The sequence below is a fragment of the Macaca nemestrina genome, chromosome 11 (assembly GCF_043159975.1).
Source record: "Macaca nemestrina isolate mMacNem1 chromosome 11, mMacNem.hap1, whole genome shotgun sequence".
Lineage (NCBI taxonomy): Eukaryota > Metazoa > Chordata > Mammalia > Primates > Cercopithecidae > Macaca > Macaca nemestrina.
Window position 1 is genome coordinate 100,966,002 of NC_092135.1, and position 19,888 is coordinate 100,985,889.

Sequence of the window (19,888 nt, forward strand, 5' to 3'; positions counted from 1 at the left end):
GGCCTAAACTCCAGGTTTTGATTTATCAGCATCTCACTGACCTCCAAGCCACTTTCTGGTATGTTTTCTTGAAGAAATAGAAAGTAATGGAGGTAATGCAATGGAGGTACCACTAGTATATGGGGAATTAGACATATCCTTGCTAATCTTTGTGGGTAAATGTGTGCCACGTGAGTCAGAATGCATAAAGATAAAAAGATGAGGATGGCTAAATACTTTTCAAATTGTTAGCTAAAAGTATTTTTGACCAAGTTCATAGTTTGAGCCAAGGAGGTGAAAGATTGTTTTGACTGACATATGGAAAATTACTAAGAAAAACCTCTAAGTTGCTCTCTGGTTATTTAGAATATACTTAACATAAGTAATACTATGAAGGATAATGTGTCTCTTGTATACTTGAATTTTCCAAATTTTCTACAATGAGTATCTATTACTTTCATAATAAAAATTATTTTTAAAAGCATAACAACTTTAATTATAAATTACACCACAGGTAAAAATTTTACCTAGAATTAACTCTTGTTTCTGTTCATAATCTAGAGCATTCTAGAGTTAATCTATGCCATTTTGCTCCTTTATGATCCAGCCAAATTGAGTTATCTAAATTCTAGGGGTAAGAATAATTGGTTGAGAGGTGACTATGTGCAGGGGAATCCTTCTTGTTTATGTTCGAGCTTTCTGGGACTTAGACCAGAGCCATACTGCATCACCAGCAAAGGTTAATATTCAACAAATAATTTAAATGTTAACCAACTACATTTTAATTTTTCATGTCCAGAATGAAGTACTCCTGTAGTTTCCCCTTTATTTGACATTTATTCTAGTTTCTATCAGAACATTTAGAAAGTTTTTTTTTTTTCTTCCAACAGGAAGATCAAGGAGTCTGAATGTGTCAAAGGGTTGTCATTTTACCTAGGGTACCTTTCCGAGCAAAGTTGTTTATTTGAGTTCAAAAAAAAGTTAATTAACACTCTTTGTAATTGGATTAAACTTTCTATACAAAGTAAGTACAAAGGTGGTTTTACATTGTTTAGGTAGGAGATGACACAGAAGGTTATTTGAAACCGTGGAATAGGAAACATGGTATGAAGCATGGAAAAAAAAATGTGAGAAACAGATTATAAGAAAGAATTTTCTTCAAAGAACTGAAGATCAGAGAGAGAATATTCCTGGAAACTTAATGGAACTTTTGGGTTCGTTTGTTTCAGTGGACTGTATTTTTTAGAGCAATTTTAGGTTCATGACCAAAGTGAGCAGAGGATACACAGATTTTCATATATATATATATACACTTGCAGTACCTGCACATGGTACAGTATCCCCCTTTATCAACATCTCCTACCAAATGGAGCTATTTGGTGTTTTTTTGTTTTTGGTTTTGGTTTTTTTGTTTTTTTTTTACTTTAGGTTCAAGGGTACATGCGAAGGTTTGTTATGGAGGTAAACTCAGATTGTACAGGTTATTTCATCCACCCATGCATTAGGCCTAGTACCCAATAGTTATTTTTTCAGCTCTTCTCCCTCCCACCCTCCACTCTGAAGTAGATCCCATTGTCTGTTGTTCCCTTCTTTGTGTTCATAAGTTTTTATCATTTAGCCCCCACTTGTAAGTGAGAATATGCAGTATTTGGTTTTTTGTTCCAGTGTTAGTTTGCTAAGGAAGTAGCCTCCAGCTCCACCTGTTCCCACAAAAGACATGATCTTGTTCTTTTTTATGGCTGCGTAGTATTCCATGGTGTATATGTACCACATTTTCTTTATCTAATCTGTCAGTGCTGGGCGTTTAGGTTGATTCCATTTGTTTGCTATTGTGAATAGGGCATTAATGAACATTCACATGCATGTGTCTTTATGGAAGAATGATTTATATTCCTCTGGGTATATATCCGATAATAGGATTGCTGGGTTGAATGGTTGTTCTGTTTTTATCTCTTTGAGGAATCACCATACTGCTTTCTACAACGGTTGAACAAATTTACACTCCCACCAGCAGTGTATAAGTGTTCTTTTTTCTCCACAACCTCACTAGCATCTGTTATCGTTTGACTTTTTAATAGTAGCCATTCTAACTGGTGTGAGATAGTATCTCATTGTGGTTTTGATTTGCATTTTTCTAATGATTAGTGATATTGAGCTTTTCTTCATATGCTTGTTGACTGCATGTATGTCTTCTTTTTGAAAAGTTTATGTTCAAACTAGACAAAACTACTTTAAATTTCATATGGAACCAAAAAAAAAAGCCCGTATAGCCAAGACAATCCTAAGCAAAAAGAACAAAGCTGGAGGCATCACATTTCCTGACTTCAAACTATACTACAAGGCTACAGTAACCAAAACAGCATGGTAGTGGTATCAAAACAGATATACAGACCAGTGGAACAGAACAGAGGCCTCAGAAATAACACCACACATCTACAACCATCTGATCTTCGATAAACGTGACAAAAACAAGCAATGGGGAAAGGATTCCCTATTTAATAAATAGTGCTGGGAAAACTGGCTAGCCGTATGCAGAAAACAGAAACTGGACCCCTTCCTTACACCTTATACAAAAATTAACTCAAGATGGATCAAAGACTTAAATGTAAAACCTGAAACTATAAAAACCCTAGAAGAAAACCTAGGCCATGCCATTCAGGACATAGACATGGGCAAAGACTTCATGACTAAAACACCAAAAGCAATTGCAACAAAAGCCAAAATTGACAAATGGGATCTAATTAAGCTAAAGAGCTTCTGCACAGCAAAAGAAACTATCATCAGAGTGAACAGGCAACCTACAGAATGGGAGAACATTTTTGCAAGCTATCTATCTGACAAAGGTCTAATATCCAGAATCTACAAGGAAGTTAAACAAATTTATAAGAAAATCCATTAAAAAATGGGCAAAGGATATGAAAAGACACCTTTCCAAGAAGACATTTATGTGGCCAACAAACATAAGAAAAAAAGTTGATCATCATTGATCATTAGAGAAATGCAAATCAAAACCACAATGAGATACCATCACACTCCAGTTAGAATGGCGATTATTAGAAAGTCTGGAAACGATGCTGGTGTAGCTGTGGAGAAATAGGAATGGTTTTACACTGTTGGTGGTAGTGTAAATTAATTCGACTATTGTGGAAGACAGTGCAATGATTCCTCAAGGATCTAGAACCAGAAATACCATTTGACCCAGCAATCTCACGAGTGGGTGTATACCCAAAGGATTATAAATCATTCTGCTATAAAGACATATGCACACATACGTTTATTGTAGCACTATTTACAATAGCAAAGACTTGGAACCAACCCAGATGCCCATCAATGATAGACTGGATGAAGAAAATGTGGCACATATATACCATGGAATACTATGCAGCCATAAAACAGAATGAGTTCATGTCCTTTGCAGGGACATGGGTGAAGTTGGGAACCATCATCCTCAGCAAACTAACACAGGAACAGAAAACCAAACACCTAATGTTCTCACTCATAAGTGGGATTTGAACAATGAGAACACATGGAAACAGGGAGGAGAACATCACACACCAGGGCCTGTGAGGGGGTGGAGGAAGAGAGGAGGGAGAGCAGTAGGACAAATACCTAATGCATGCAGGGCTTAAAACCTAGATGATGAGTTGATAGGGGCAGCAAACCACCATGGCACATGTATAACTATGTATAACATGTAACAAACTTGCACGTTCAGCACATGTATCCCAGAACTTAAAAAAAAAAAAAAGTGTCTGTTCTTGTCCTTTGTCCACTTTTCAATGGGGTTGTTTTTCTCTTGTAAATTTGTTTTAAGTTCCATTTAGATGCTGGATAATAGACCTTTGTCAGATGCATAGTTTGCAAATATTTTTCTCCCATTCTTCAGTTTGTTTACTCTGTTGATAATTTCTTTTGTTGTGTAGAAGCTCTTAAGTTTATTTAGATCCCATTTGCCAATTTTTGCTTTTGTTGCAATTGCTTTTAGTGTCTTTGTCATGAAATCTTTGCCCATTCCCTTGTCTAGGATGGTATTGCCTATGCTGTCTTCCAGGTTTTTATAGTTTTGGGTTTTATATTTAAATCTTTAGTCCGTCTTGAGTTTTTCTTTTGTTTGTTTGGTTGGTTTTTTTTGTATATGGTGTGAGGAAGGGGTCCAACTTCTGTTGTCTGCATGTGGCTAACCCATAATCCTGGCACCATTTACTTAACAGTGAGTTGTTTCCCTAATGCTTGTTTTTGTCAGCTTTGTTGAAGATCAAATGGTTGCAGGTGTGCAACGTTGTTTCTGGGCTCTCTCTTCTGTTCCATTGGTCTATGTGTCTGTTTTCATACCAGTACCATGCTGTTTTGGTTACTGTAGCCTTGTTGTATAGTTTGAAGTCAGGTAACATAATGCCTCCAGCTTTGTACTTTTTGCTTAGGATTGCCTTGGCTATTTGGGCTTTTTCTTTTTTGGTTCCATATGAATTTTAAAATAGTTTTTTTCTGGTTCTGTGAAGAATGCCATTGGCAGTTTGATAGGAATAGCATTGAATCTGTGAATTGCTTTGTGCAGTGTGGCCATTTTAATGATATTGATTCTTTCTGTCCATGAGCATGGATTTTTTTTTCCCATTTGTTTTTATCTTCTCTGATTATTTGAGCAGTCTTTTGTAATTCTTATTGTAGAGATCTTTCACCTTCCTGTAACCCTAGGTATTTTATTCTTTTTCTGGCAATTGTGAATGGGATTGCCTTCCTAATTTGGCCCTTGTCTCGGTTGTTGCTGGTATATTGGAATGCTAGTGATTTTTGAACATTGATTTTGTATACTGAAACTTTGCTGAAGTTGTTTATCTCTGGAGGAGCTTTCGGACTGAGAATATGGGGTTTTCTAAATGTAGGATCATGTCATCTGCAAACAAGGGTAATCTGACTTTCTCTCTTCCTATCTGGATGTTCTTTATTTCTTTCTCTTGCCTGATTGCTTTGGCCAGGACTTCCAATACTATGTTGAATAGGAGTGGTGAGAGAGGGCATCCTTTTCTTGTGCTGGTTTTCAAGGAGAATGCCTCCAGCTTTTGCCCATTTACTGTGATGTTGGCTGTGGGTTTGTTAGATAAGCATTTTGTTTTTCTTAATTTATTTTAATAAAATAATTTATTTTTTAAGAGATATGTCTCAGCCAAGCGCAATGGCTCACGCTTGTAATCCCAGCACTTTGGGAGGCCGAGGTGAGCGGATCACGAGGTCAAGAGTCCAAGACCAGACTGGCCAACATAGTGAAACCCTGTCTCTACTAAAAATACAAAAATTAGCCAGGCGTGGTTGTGCAAGCCTGTAATCCCAGCTACTCAGGAGGCTGAGGCAGGAGAATCGCTTGAACCCGGGAGGTGGAGGTTGTGGTGAGCTGAGGTCATGCCACTGCACTCCATGCACTCCAGCCTGGGCAACAGAGCAAGACTCCATCTCAAAAAAAAAAAGAGATATGTCTCACTCTGTCACCTAGGCTTAAGTGCAGTGGCATGATCGAGCCTCCAGAGTAGCTAGAACTACAGGGACATGCCACTGCCGTCAGCCAAATGGAGCTTTTTAAAGAAATATACCTTCCTTTTTTTTCAATCTGACTTTTTATTATTTATTCATTTATTTATTTTTTTTTTTTTTTTGAGACAAAGTCTCGCTCTGTTGTCCAGGCTGGAGTGCAGTGGCATGCGATCTCAGCTCACTACAACCCCCACCTCCTGGGTTCAAGCGATTCTTCTGCCTCAGCCTCCGGAGTAGCTGGGATTGCAGGTGCCTACCACCACACCCGGCTAATTGTAGTATTTTTAGTAGAGACAGGGTTTCACCATGTTGGCCAGGCTAGTCTCAAACTCCTGACCCCAGGTGATCCATCTGCCTCGGCCTCCCAAAGTGCTGGGATTACAGGCGTGAGCCACCAAGCCTGGCCCCTTATGACTTTCTACATAAAAGTTACTAGTAAAGATTCTGTAGTGGGTGAATCTGCAATGGATGAAGATGTTTTGGAGTGAAGCTGAATTGGTCTTTTGAATTTATTAGAAATATTGTACACAAAGGGCCCAGTAGGTAAAAGACCACTCAGCTAAAGTTTTCTGATAATTTTCATGGTCTGCCTGAAATAGAATGTGTTGTAGCACATGACTCTTCAAAACCATGTTTGCTTTCATAACAAAGATTGAAGGTAATTAGCTGGGTTTTCTTTAAATAAGAAAAGTAATATTAACATTTTCATTGTCAGATTATATGAACTGAAAATATTTTTTTAGGTACCAGGGGGACTAAGCTAAGAAGCGAGAAAATAAATGAGACTGTACTATGCTTGGGAAACATAGTTTCAAAATTAAGAGGATATTCCACAGATCAGTCTAAATTATGAAACTTGTATATGATTGAATAACTTATAAAAACTTATTTGTGTTTAATTTTGATTTAAAAATAACCACAGCACTCATTTTCTAAGAATGAATAAAATATTTTTCATACCCCCAATCCTAAAAGTTAGAAAATATATATATACATATTTTTTTCACAGATATTTAATCTTATTATAAGGGGTAAAGAATTTAAAACAGTATTATTACTGTTGCCTTTTAATGTCCAGCAGGGTTTTTTATATTGTTTTGGTTTTGTCTTTTTTTAGATTAAGTAGCACTGTCAAATATTGGGAGCTAATACCGAGTGGTAGTTTAAAGGAGTCAGATTGCTTGGGTTTCAATTATAGCCTACGACTAAATAGCTCTGTGTAACCTTCTATGAGTTTTGTAACCTCTGTGTGACAGTTTCCTCATTTATAAAATGTATATACTTGATATACACATGATGAGGATTAAATGAGGTAATACATCCAAAGTGCTGCCCTTTCGTATGCACTGAGCACGTGTAAACAGTTACCATCAGAGTTTGCAGTTGCTGTTTCATGCTAAAGTGATAAGAGTTATGGCAGGATATTTTTATCTCAAGAAACTTGTTAAACACTGGGGAAGGAAGGAAACAATTCCCATTCTTGATTTCTGGGAACTATTTATGATTATATTAATATTTAAAGCATTCTAGTTTGTTGAAGTTTTATCCCCCAACATTAAATTTTTTTTTTTTTTTTTTTTTTTTTGAGACAGAGTCTAGCTCTGTTGCCCAGGCTGGAGTGCAGTGGCCGGATCTCAGCTCACTGCAAGCTCCGCCTCCTGGGTTTATGCTATTCTCCTGCCTCAGCCTCCCGAGTAGCTGGGACTACAGGTGCCCGCCACCTCGCCCGGCTAGTTTTTTTGTATTTTTAGTAGAGACGGGGTTTCACTGCATTAGCCAGGATGGTCTCGATCTCCTGACCTCGTGATCCGCCCGTCTCGGCCTCCCAAAGTGCTGGGATTACAGGCTTGAGCCACCGCGCCCGGCCAACATTAAATTTTTAAAAAATTTTTTTTCAAATTTATATTTGCATTTTTTCAAATGGCCCTTTTTTTTTTGAGGCAAGGTTTTGCTCTGTCACCCAGGCTGGAGAACAGTAGCATGATCTGGCTCACTGCAGCCTCGACCTCCCAGCCTCAAGTGATCCTCCCACCTGAGCCCCCAGAGTAGCTGGTACTACAGGCACATGCCATCACACTCAGCTAATTTTAAAAATTTTTTGTAGAGACAGGTAGCCCAAAGGGTTCAAGCGATCCTCTCACCTTGACCTGCCAAAGTACTGGGATTACAGGCATGAGCCACTGTGTCTGGCCTCAAGTAACTCTCTTAGAAGTTGGAATGCAGTCCCTATCAAGCATAAGCAATATTTTCATGTTTTATCTAGCAAAAGAGGAGTCTGGGAAAGTGGGTTGGAATGATTAAGGATTGTTACCTGCATTAAAGAAGACAGCAGACTTTGGATAAAACAATAAAACCGTGTTAATAGGAGAGTAGTATGTTAAGTAATAAAATTTATGTGGTGCTGATGGAAGTCTGATGCTTCCAGACTTCCAAAAAAGTCTGGAAGCATCAGATAGACTTAATTTCAAATACTGTATTAGCTATACTTTCAAATGATAGGTCTAAAAGTCTTTTTTCAACTTCATATGCCTTTTTAGTTGATATTCCTCTAAATTTGATAGAGTAGGTTCAGTTGTTAAACTGAAAAAAAGTACAGTAAATATATTATTTTCCCTATGTTTTCAAACTTTTGAGGCCCTTCATAGTATAGTTCTTTATGAACCATAGAGGCTATATATAAATGCTGAGATGCAAAAATAAGTCCTATTTAAGTAGACATTTATCAAGTTACCTTTTTTTTCTTTTTTTTGGAGACAGTCTTGCTCTGTCACCCAGGCTGGAGTACAGTGGTGCGATCTCGGCTCACTGCAACCTCTGCCTCCCAGATTCAAGCGGTTCTCCTGCCTAAGCCTCCTGAGTACCTGGGATTACAGGTGCGTGCCACCACGCCCTGCTAATTTTTGTATTTTTAGTAGAGACGAGGTTTCAAAACATTGATCAGGCTGGTCTCGAACTCCTGACCTTGTGATCTGCCTGCCTCGGCCTCCCTCCCAAAGTGCTAGGATTACAGGCATGAGCCACCACTCCCAACCAACAAGTTACCACTTTTTTTTTTTTTTTTTTTTTTTTTTTTTGAGACGGAGTCTTGCTCTGTAGCCCGGGCTGGAGTGCAGTGGCCAGATCTCAGCTCACTGCAAGCTCCGCCTCCCGGGTTTACGCCATTCTCCTGCCTCAGCCTCCGGAGTAGCTGGGACTACAGGCGCCCGCCACCTCGCCCGGCTAGTTTTTTGTATTTTTAGTAGAGACGGGGTTTCACCGTGTTAGCCAGGATGGTCTCGATCTCCTGACCTCGTGATCCGCCCGTCTCGGCCTCCCAAAGTGCTGGGATTACAGGCTTGAGCCACCGTGCCCGGCCCAAGTTACCATTTTTAAATTAAGGAAAATGACTTTAAATATAAGACAAATGATTGCCACACAAATAGGTCAAACATGTATAAATAATACAGTAAGTGGCAAAAGGTAAATGTATTACGTCCAGACAGACTTGTTCAGACTACCAAGTAATTAGACTTCATCCATGGGTAATGATTAAGACTGTTGGTGATTAAGACCCTAGGATTAGGGTCAAACTGCCTGTTTTTAATCCTGGCTTCACCACTTATAAGTTGTGAGACCTTGGAAAAAAATGTTTATGTGCCTCAATGTTTTCATCTATAAAATGGTGGAAATCATAGAATCCACCATAAAGCTAGGTATGTGTTTAATAATTTATTTAATTAATAATTTTTGTTAAATCAGTCTAGGCATATGCATTTAATTTTTTTTTTTTTTTAATGCTTCCAAGATGATTGTTGCCAGCCCAACAGAAAATGGACAGGTACTTCGTGTAATTCCATCTACCCAGACAGCAATGGCACAAGTGATTATACCTCAGGGGCAACTTGTGGATGTGAATAGTCCTCGGGGTGAGTAACAATGGGATATAGTCCTCAGGGTGATATGTAGGGGATTTGAGAGTGTTTTAAAAACATAAATATTTTAGAAAAATCATCTTATGAAAGTCAGTGCTAAAATTGATCTCCTTAGGTAAAAGATTACGAATTAAATAATTAGAAAACAGCTCTTCACCCAAATAAATTCAAAGTTCATTTTTCAACTCCTGTCTAGATTAGCTATTTGATTTAAGAATTCTATGAAGCCGGTTGACTCCTGCTTCCTCCCAAATGACCAGTGAGCATAAAATAAATTCTTCTTAATTATAACAGTAATAATAACAGCAACAATAGCAAGAATATAATGCTAATAGCTTCAGAAGTTTTTATTTATATCTTTCTTTTTTTTTTTTTTTTTTTGGAGGCACAGTCTCACTCTATCCCCTAGGCTGGAGTACAGTGGTGGCATGATCTCAGCTCACTGCAACCTCTGACTCCCAGGTTCAAGCAATTCTCCTGCCTCAGCCTCCTGAGTAGCAGGGATTACAGATGCCTGTAACCACGCCTGGCTAATTTTTATATTTTTAGTAGAGCCGGGGCTTCACCATGTTGGCCAGTCTGGTCTCGAACTCCTGACCTTGGGTGATCCACCCGCCTCCGCCTCCCAAAGTGCTGGGATTACACATGTAAGCCACTGTGGCTGGCCATTTATATCTTTATCAATATTTTTATTAGCCATGTGACTCATTACTTTTTTTTTTATACTATCCTTTTTATCCTCTTGCTCTTTTCCTCTTTCCTTGGCCCCTTCAGATTCAGAAAAGAGAATCATGCTCCCTATTTCTCCTTATATAGTCTTTACCTGTTTGATAATATGCCTATTAGTTCTCTTTTTTTTTTTTTTTGGCTTTCCTCCCTTTTCCCTCAATTTGAATCTCTTTTCTAACCTCATAGCTATACTGTTTTGTTGCTGCTTCATAGCTAATGGTTTAGGGCAGATATTTTCACCTTAGTGTTATCATTCTTTGTTAATAGTCATTAGGACATGAAGAGAAAAACAAAGATTGCAGAAAACATTATGAGTATGAGCATAGTATATAGACAAAATTAGTTTTACATTTTCCTATATATTGCAGAACTCTTAAGATACAATTATTTCTACCACTTTTATATCCTGGCTGTTCAATATAAATTCTAAAACTTAATTATAAAATTACAGTAGTCAGTATTATAATTTAAAGTAAACAGGTATCAGAGAAATTCTCAATAAAGCATTATTCGTTTATTCTCAATAAAGCGTAAATTTTCTTTACCTATTACAAATACGTAAGTTTTAGTTAGGTATATTCTTATGGTCTTATTCAAGATATTGATGTTACTTTGTTCTTGTTTTTGTTGTTAAGATGTCCCTGAAGAGAAACCCAGTGACAGAAACTTATCAGCTGTAAGGGTGGATACTCTAGCAGACAATACCAGCAATTACATTCTTCATCCTCAAACGTCCTTCACATTACCCAAAAAGTCAGTGACCAGGTAAGTCCATGGGAAAGAGAAGCTCATCTTTTAACATCACCATGGAAATCTTTTTTACAAATTACACATTTAAAGCTGGCTGACTATAGAGAAAATCAGAAAATAGAAGGAACTATCATTGAATATATCTTTAGTTATTTTAAGGCATCTGGGTCATAAGGAGGCTACTTTGGAAGCTATAAATGTCAAAAGTGCTACTTTTCCTCAGTGACATCTGTTATCTTTTGAAACAGTATGAAAATTGTATTAGTTCATTTAGTCTGACACTAACAGACTTTTTAGAATAAAGAAACATTCATGGCTAGGCACTGTGGTTCACGCCTGTAATCCCAACACTTTGGGAGGACAAGGCAGGTAAATCATGAGATTGGGAGTTCAAGACCAGCCTGGCCAAGATGGTGAAACCCCGTCTCTACTAAAAATACAAAAATTAGCTGGGTGTGGTGGTGGGCGCCTGTAATTCCAGCTACTTGGGAGGCTGAGGCAGAGAATTGCTTGAACCCGGGAGGCGGAGGTTGCAGTGAGCTGAGATTATACCACTGCACTCCAGCCTGGGCAACAGAGCGAGACTCCATTTAAAAAAAAAAAAAAAGACCAGATGTGGTGGCTCATGCCTGTAATCCCAGCACCTTGGGAGGCCAAGGTGGGCAGATCACGAGGTCAGGAGATCGAGACCATCCTGGCTAACACAGTGAAACCTTGTCTCTACTAAAAATACAAAAAAAAAAAAAAAATTAACTGGGCATGGTGGCATGTGCCTTTAGTCCCAGCTACTTGGGAGGCTGAGGCAGGAGAATGGCGTGAACCTGGGAGGCGGAGCTTGCAGTGAACGGAGATTGTGCCACTGTACTCCAGCCTGGGTGACAGAGTGAGACTCTGTCTTGAAAACAAAAACGAAAAAAAACATTCATTATGGTTCCTAAAGTTTTAAAGGTGTTTTATCACATTTTTATGCATAGAATTCCTCTGTGGTAAAATGTTTAAAATGTTTTTTGCCAACTTTTTTTTCAGTTTTTGTTTTTGTTTTAAAATAATACTATGATATTTTAGGGAAATATGTACATGGCTTATGTATTGTTTATATTATTTTAATTGTTCCATAAAAGTATTTTTGAATTAAGACATTATTTTTGACGTTTAATCTTAGAACTTAATAATGTTACTTTTCACTTGATCTTAGCCAAAAGGCCAAGAAGTGACACATAATGTTACTTTAAACTAGTCAAATTTAACATTTTTTTGATAAATGAAAACAGTTATAAGAGCACAAAATAAGCTTTGGGAGAGATATATAAAACACTTGAATTTGTTGGGACTACATGTATCTGGAAGAACAAACTTAGGTCTTTGACTTAGTAGTTAATAAAATAGTAATTGTTAAAGAAAATAATAACTAATGCACCCATCAGACCAATCTGTAGTTATTGTTAAAACTTCTTATTGATGACCTCAATATTTGTCTTTGATACTAAGAGGATAAAGCAGTTGAATGCATTTTGTGTGTTCATTGAACTGCATGTTTATATATATTCCTCTCCTATCCCAGAATGCTGGAAGAACCCCTTCTGGCGCCTCTTCAGCCACTTTCTTCTAACACACCTATATGGGCCTGCCGTCTTAGGAGCTGTGAGGTGAGTTAAAAATAATTATTACCTAGAATTACTTACCTGCTTATAACCACAGGTCATCCCCAAATGCCACTTTTGAGTACAACTAATATAGGCTATATTTACAATATTTTGTTTGTGTTTTTGTTAAATCTGATTTCATGTATTGTTGAATTATTAGAGATTCTAAGCTTTGTTAAAGCAGAGGTTATATAAATCTGTTTACATTTCACTATTATTTCTTCTCTTGCAACTCTCTTTCCTCATAGTCCATGAAACTTCACTATCATGTTTCTCTACTATTAACTTTTCAACCATTTCTTTTCTTTCTTTGCTTGCACTTATTTTTTTTTCATATTATCAGTAGAAAATTCTTTAAGGCTCACTTTCTGACTTTGTCTTTTTTCTCTCTGTATTTTGTCTTTTGGAGCACTTACCTACTTTGTTGACTTTCAACTCATATCTATAAAAATGATTTCCAAGTCCATATCACCAGTTTTTATATTTATTTATTTATTGAGACGGAGTCTCACTCTGTCCCCCAGGCTGTAGTATAGTGGTGCAATCTGAGCTCACTGCAACTTCTGCCTCCTGGGTTCAAGCGATTTTTGTGCCTTGGCCTCCCAAGTAGCTGGGACTACAAGCATGTGTCACCACACCTGGCTAATTTTTTGTATTTTTAGCAGAGATGGGATTTCACTATGTTGGCCAGACTGGTCTCGAACTCCTGGGGTGATCCACCCACCTCGGCCTCCCAAAGTGCTGGGATTACAGGTGTGAACCACTGTACCAGGCCAGATTTTGAATTCTGCCTTCCTCTTGTCCCAGATATCTGGCTACTTGCTTGAAGGTTTATTTGAATTTCACCTCAAATTCACCATATCCCATACTGAAATCATCTACCATGCCACAACTGGCTCCACTTCCAAAATTCCACGTCTGTGTAATGACAAATACCATTTCCTTAGATACCCAGGCATAAAGTTTTGTACTAATTTCTTCCTTTCCCACATTTGGTAGTCACCAGATTCTTTTTTTTTTTTTTTTTTTTTTTTTTTTTTTTTGAGACAGAGTCTCACTCTGTCATGTAGGCTGGAGTGCAGTGGCGCTGTCTCAGGTCACTGCAACCTCCGCCTCCCAGGTTCAAGCAATTCTCCTGCCTTAGCCTCTTGAGTAGCTGGGACTATTTGCATGTGCCACCATGCTCAGCTAATTTTTGTATTTTTAGTAGAGACGGAGTTTTGCTATGTTTGCCAGGCTGGTCTCGAACTCCCGACCTCAGGTGATCCTCCTGCCTCAGCCTCCCAAAGTGCTGGGATTACAGGTGTGAGCCACTGCACCCTGAAGTAGTCACCAGATTCTTTTAGTTTTTCCTTTAAAGTATCTTTTTCTTTTTGGCCCATTTTTCAATAGGCCTTTGTCCTCTTGTGCTTGATTACAGGAATAGCCTGCCCCCTAACATCTTTGACTCTCCCATTTCTGGTCCCTAATGTATATTTTTCTAAGGCTACTTGTATTTGAAGATTGTTTTAATTGTCTTTTCTCAGTGCCCAATTAAGTTGTGTTATTTTTTCCACATTATTTAGCCACTATAGCTAGTTTCAAAGGCCTTTCATAATCTGGTATCATCCTACCTTGTCCTACTTTATTTCCTACTTTTCTCAAACTCATCTTCATTCTTGTTAGCCTAGTCTTCCTACTTTCGACAGATACTCCAGAATTTTTTTTTAGCTCTCCCTTTACCCATTTGTATTTCCTTTTCCTATATGTTACTTTTTTCTTCTACTTACCATTTCTAACTATTCTTCAAATCCCAATGCAAGTCCTACATATCTTTTGTATAAATTATCTAATGATTATTTTAGCCTTTACCTATTTCTCTCTTTAAATTCTTTAGTATTAATTGTCATTCTTAATTATTTACTAGCTTAGGCCGGGCGCCGTGGCTCACTTCTGTAATTCTAGCACTTTGGGAAGCCAAGGCAGGCAGATCACTTGAAGTCAGGAGTTCGAGAGCAACCCGGCCAATGTGACAAAACCCCATCTCTGCTAAAAATACAAAAATTAGCCAGGCGTGGTGGTGGGCAGGAGAATCACTTGAATTTAGGAGACAGAGGTTGCAGTGAGCCAACATCACACCACTGCATTCCAGCCTCCGTGACAGAGTGAGACTCCATCTCAAAAAAAAAAACAATTTAAAAATAAAAGTATTTACTAGCTTGGATTGTTCACTGTTACATAACATTCACACTTTTTGAGGAAAGGGACCATGCCTACTCTATATACAAACCATAGATGGTAATGAATATTTAACTATCAGAATGCTTCATTGTTTTAAACAAATCTTAAAATGTGGGAAAGGAAAATATTCTTTGTATTTTAATGTTTTGAGAAAATTTCTTATGAAACACCTTGTGCTATATGTATTACATTTGTTAGAACATTATCGTTGTTGCTTTTCTAAGTAGAGTGCATGTATGTATATACATATGTGTGTGTGTGTGTGTGTGTGTGTGTTTAGGTTTTTCTCCCCCTACCTTTTGTTAGTCATAGTTTTTCAGTGGTTTCCTAAGGTTACTGTTGTGATTGTTTGATGAGGGTTTTAAAAATCATTATTATAAGCCTCATGGAATGCTATGGATATTAGAGCATTTGTTAATACAATCATGCAACCAAATCACCTTGTGTTACAACTATAGTGCATTGTGTGGCTTACCTAAAATCATAGTGTATCTTGTAAGAAATTGAATACTACTGTCCAACAGACTTGAGTATGGTTGTCCAAGATGAACCACTTCTTTCCCAGTGAGGGATTCTTTTTCCTCTCCCAAGCTACATCAGTGATAAAAAAAATTTTGAGTTGGCCAGGTACGGTGGCTCATGTCTGTAATCCCAGCACTTTAGGGGGTTGAGGCGGGTGGATCACAAGGTCAGGAGATTGAGACCATCCTGGCCAACATGGTGAAACCCTGTCTCTACTGAAAATACAAAAATTAGTCTGGCATGGTGGCACGCGCCTGTAGTCCCAGCTACTCGGGAGGCTGAGGCAGGAGAATTGCTTGAACCCAGGAGGCAGAGGTTGCAGTGAGCTGAGATGATACCACTGCACTCCAGCCTGGTGACAGAGGGAGACTCCGTCTCAAAAAAAAAAAAAAAAATTGTGTTAATGGCTGAGGAAATATTTTCTGCATTTTGGTTCAAAATATTGTTTAGTAGTCTTTTATTTTTTGAATTTCTCATTTAATGATGTTTTACTGTAGGCATTTTTTTCAGATTTGACTAAAGTGTATTAACTGGACAAATTTCAATACTGTATTAAAATTGTATCCATAAGCCTATTTATAAGTATATATAATTCTGATTATATTATACTGATTTTTTCTTTATTGACATATATTCTAATTTTATTTATAAATAAATTATAGTATTATAACTAAAATTTATATTCATTTATTTGTGGTGAGTTTTGATAAAGAGTTGTCTAGGTTAGCAGAAAAATTATAAACATAAGCATTTTGATTATTTTAGAGGAAATTGCAGATAATGTATTGTTTGGCATCAGATTATCTCTTAACTATTATAACCAAAAGTACAGCCACAGCAGTATTTTGATACCTTTCTATTTGTTAAATGTATTCTTCCTCTCTGCCCACATCTCTGTTCTTGTTTCCTCTAAGGGGGAAACATACATGGAGTTAATTCTAGGTCTCTACATTTCATTGTAAGAGATCACAGTTAACGTATTTTTTCTGTTGATATAGAAAAAAAAGTTTCTCCTCACCTGGGTGCAGTGGCTCATGCCTATAATCCCATCACTTTGGGAGGCCAAGGCAGGCAGATCACCTGAGATCAGGAGTTCGAGACCAGCCTGGTCAACATGGCGAAACCTCGTCTCTACTAAAAATAGGCATGGTGGTGCACGCCTGTAATCCCAGCTACTTGGAAGGCTGAGGCAAGAGAATCATCTGAACCCAGGAGATGGAGGTTGTAGTGAGCTGAGATAGCACCATTGCACTCCAACCTGGGCAACAAGAGTGAAACTCCATCTCAAAAACAAAAGCAAAAACAAAAAAAGAAAAGAAAAAGTTTCTCCTCTAGTACAGGGATACTCAAATGGTTATATATAGATAATATAAATTTATTTACATTATTTATACTTTTCCTTGTTTTAGAAAAAATTTAAGAGCGCTTACAAAAAATACGTAAAATATATTAGCAAGGTAGAAATTAAAAGTGGAAACTAGACAGTAAAGACAGACAAGGATGGGAACATAAAATGGAAGTAAGAAAATACGTGTCTTAACCAACTGTGTGTGTTTGTGTGTATACATATACTTGTCTATAATCAAGATATATGCTTTTTTTTTTTTTTTTGAGACGGAGTCTCGCTGTGTGGCCCAGGCTGGAGTGCAGTGGCCCGATCTCGGCTCACTGCAAGCTCCACCTCCCGGGTTCACGCCATTCTCCCGCCTCAGCCTCCGAGTAGCTGGGACTACAGGCGCCTGCCACCACGCCCGGCTAGTTTTTTGCATTTTTAGTAGAGACGGGGTTTCACTGTGTTAGCCAGGATGGTCTCGATCTCCTGACCTCGTGATCCACCCACCTCGGCCTCCCAAAGTGCTGGATTACAGGCTTGAGCCACCGCGCCCAGCCGATATATGCTTTTCAAAAGGGGAAACTTAGTTACTAAATTCTGTGTCTTTCAGATTTAAAAATTATGCTAATTTCCATAAGATAAAAGCAAACCATTAACTATTTTTGGTACTAAGACCAAACAGAAATTTCTCTCAGAGGAGGATCTTCTTTTTTTATTATTTTATTTTATTTTATTTTATTTTATTTTATTTTATTTTATTTGAGACGGAATCTTGCTCTGTTGCCCAGGCTGGAGTGCAGTGGCGCGGACTCCGCTCACTGCAACCTCCACCTCCTGGGTTCAAGCCATTTTCCTACCTCAGCCTCCCGAGTAGCTGGGACTACAGGCGCCCGCCACCACGTCCAGCTAATTTTTTTATTTTTAGTAGAGACGGGGTTTCACCGTGTTAGCCAGGATGGTCTCAATCTCCTGACCTCGTGATCCACCTGCCTCAGCCTCCCAAAGTGTTGGGATTACAGGCGTGAGCCACTGCGCCCGGCCAGATCTTCTTTTTTAAAAAAATAGAGTCTTACTCTATTGCCCAGGCTGGAGTGCAGTGGCACAATCTCAACTCACTGCAACCTCCATCTCCCAGGTTCAAGGGATTCTCATGCCTCAGCCTCCCAGGTAGCTGGAATTACAGGCAAGCGCCACCACGCCCAGCTAATTTTTGTATTTTTCGTACTGATGGGGTTTCACCATATTGGCCAGGATGGTTTCGAACTCTTGACCTCAGGTGATCTGCCCGCCTTCGCCTCCCAAAGTGCTGGGATTACAGGCGTGAGCCACCGTGCCCGGCCTCAGAGAGGGATCTTCATAAAAAGAATGTTGATATAATGAGCAAATTCTTCTACAGCCTTTTATCAATCACTCACAATTTTCATTGGATTTCTAATAGATGCATGGCATCCTATCAAAATTAATCTCAGGCATTCCCGCCTGCCCTCCTTCCCTCTTTCCCTCCTTCCCTCCCTCCCCTTTCCTTTCTCCTCCCCACCCCACTCCACCAAAAAAAATCAGTTTCAGTAAAGGAGGCCCCACAGGGAATGAGTACTTTGTGGCTAGTTTTATGCTGATCTGGATTGATCCAGGATAGAGTTTTAAATATCTGAAAGAATGGATATACATTATATGTTCTTGCAAGTTATCTTTTCTAAATATTCTTTGTCTCAAACAAGACGTTGATAAAGATAGTATGGCAAATGAGTTTGGCATTATATTCCCTAACAAACACCTGCAAAATACCCATTTGATGATACTGGTTGAACTCAAATCAGACCCACTGTTTGTAATAGACCATTAATCTGAGGGCACAAGTGACATTCTCTTGTGCAAGGCGATGAGTCTTCCATTTTGGACAACCATCTCATTATATTTATTATGCAATGAAGTGTATTTGCTAGTAATTTTGTTTAATTTCTACCACATGCAGAAAATTGGAGATTCATACCGTGGCTACTGTGTAAGTGAGACTGAATTAGAAAGTGTCCTAACATTTCACAAGCAGCAAACACAGAGTGTTTGGGGGACCCGTCAGTCTCCAAGCCCAGCCAAGCCTGCTACACGCTTGATGTGGAAATCCCAGTATGTTCCGTATGATGGAATCCCATTTGTTAATGCAGGTACTTTTTTAAAGACTTATTTTAAAAGGTTCAGCAGCAGCCGTAGTCCATTGTGAAAATGTGATTTTCCTAAGGTGATACAATTTTATTATGGTAGCTGACAATTGAATGCTAATTGAAATGCATATTAAATTGAAAAAAACTTATAGTAAATATAATCAATTACCTTATAAGATTGCATTTTAATATATCAGAATGAGTAAGACGTCTTTCATATATTATACTGAAAAATAAAATATCGAAGTTTCAGTTAACCTGTTTAATAAAATATTAAAAGAGCAATTTTACTTTAAATATATACATCAGCTGTGTTTTTTCCCTTCAGATTAAATATTTTAGCCTTCTCTCTTAATTTGTTTTGTGGGGGAAATTTGTGTGTATTTTATGTAGCTTGTAACTCTGGAGCTACTGTATAGAATTTGTATACAATCTGGAGTTATAGAATTCTGATACTAAACTTCTCAAGCATTAGGTATGTTATATACAGTATTCTCAGAGACTGGGTTAGTTGTTTACTAAGGGAGTAGTTTCAAGCAAATCTCTTAGACTAGTTAAAGCCCCAAAGAATCTAAAACTAAGCAATTTATTTTAGGACTATGAGGGCAGTAATTTAGCTGAAAGAGTTGCAGTTTCATCCTGTACCTCTGAGGTTAATGAGAAATACTTAAGAGAAGATGAGATAAATGTAACCACTTCTGCCTGAGTTTCATCAGTAGTCTATAAAAGAAATGCAACATTAAAAATAAATGAGCTGAGTTATTTATTTATATATTTATTTATTTATTTATTTTAAATGTGGTGGCTCATGCCTATAGTCCCAGCACTTTGGGAGGCCAAAGCAAGAGGATTGCTTGAGCCCACGAGTTTGAGAGAATCCCTGGGCAAAACAGAGAGACCTCATCTTTACAAAAAAATAATAAATTACCTGGACATGGTGGCATGGGCCTATAGTCCCAGCTATTTGGGAAGCTGAGGTAGAAGGATCACTTGACCCTTGGAGGTCGAGGCTGCAGTGAACCATGATCGTGCCACTGCACTCCAGCCTGTGTGGCAAAGTAAGACCCTGTCTTAAAAAAACAAACAAACAAACAAACAAAAAACTAACAAATAATA

General features: G+C 38.1%; 1 protein-coding gene across 8 annotated transcripts in view; it reads left to right on the forward strand.

Annotated features, from left to right (window-relative positions):
- The window catches only part of LOC105468284 (calcium responsive transcription factor), an 86,274-nt gene that overhangs the window by 42,019 nt on the left and 24,367 nt on the right, over positions 1-19,888 (forward strand). For 6 of the 8 annotated variants that reach the window (XR_011609985.1, XM_071073206.1, XM_071073203.1 and 3 more), the window contains 4 exons: positions 9,290-9,410; positions 10,781-10,910; positions 12,457-12,541; positions 18,586-18,775. Coding sequence is in view for 6 of the 8 variants with exons in the window: in XM_071073206.1 (XP_070929307.1) it covers positions 9,290-9,410; positions 10,781-10,910; positions 12,457-12,541; positions 18,586-18,775 (526 nt within the window). In the remaining 2 variants the exon portion in view is untranslated. Of the gene's footprint in view, positions 1-8,256; positions 8,379-9,289; positions 9,411-10,780; positions 10,911-12,456; positions 12,542-18,585; positions 18,776-19,888 lie in introns of those variants that run through there. The other 2 variants (XM_071073207.1, XM_024788597.2) reach the window with 2 other exon arrangements.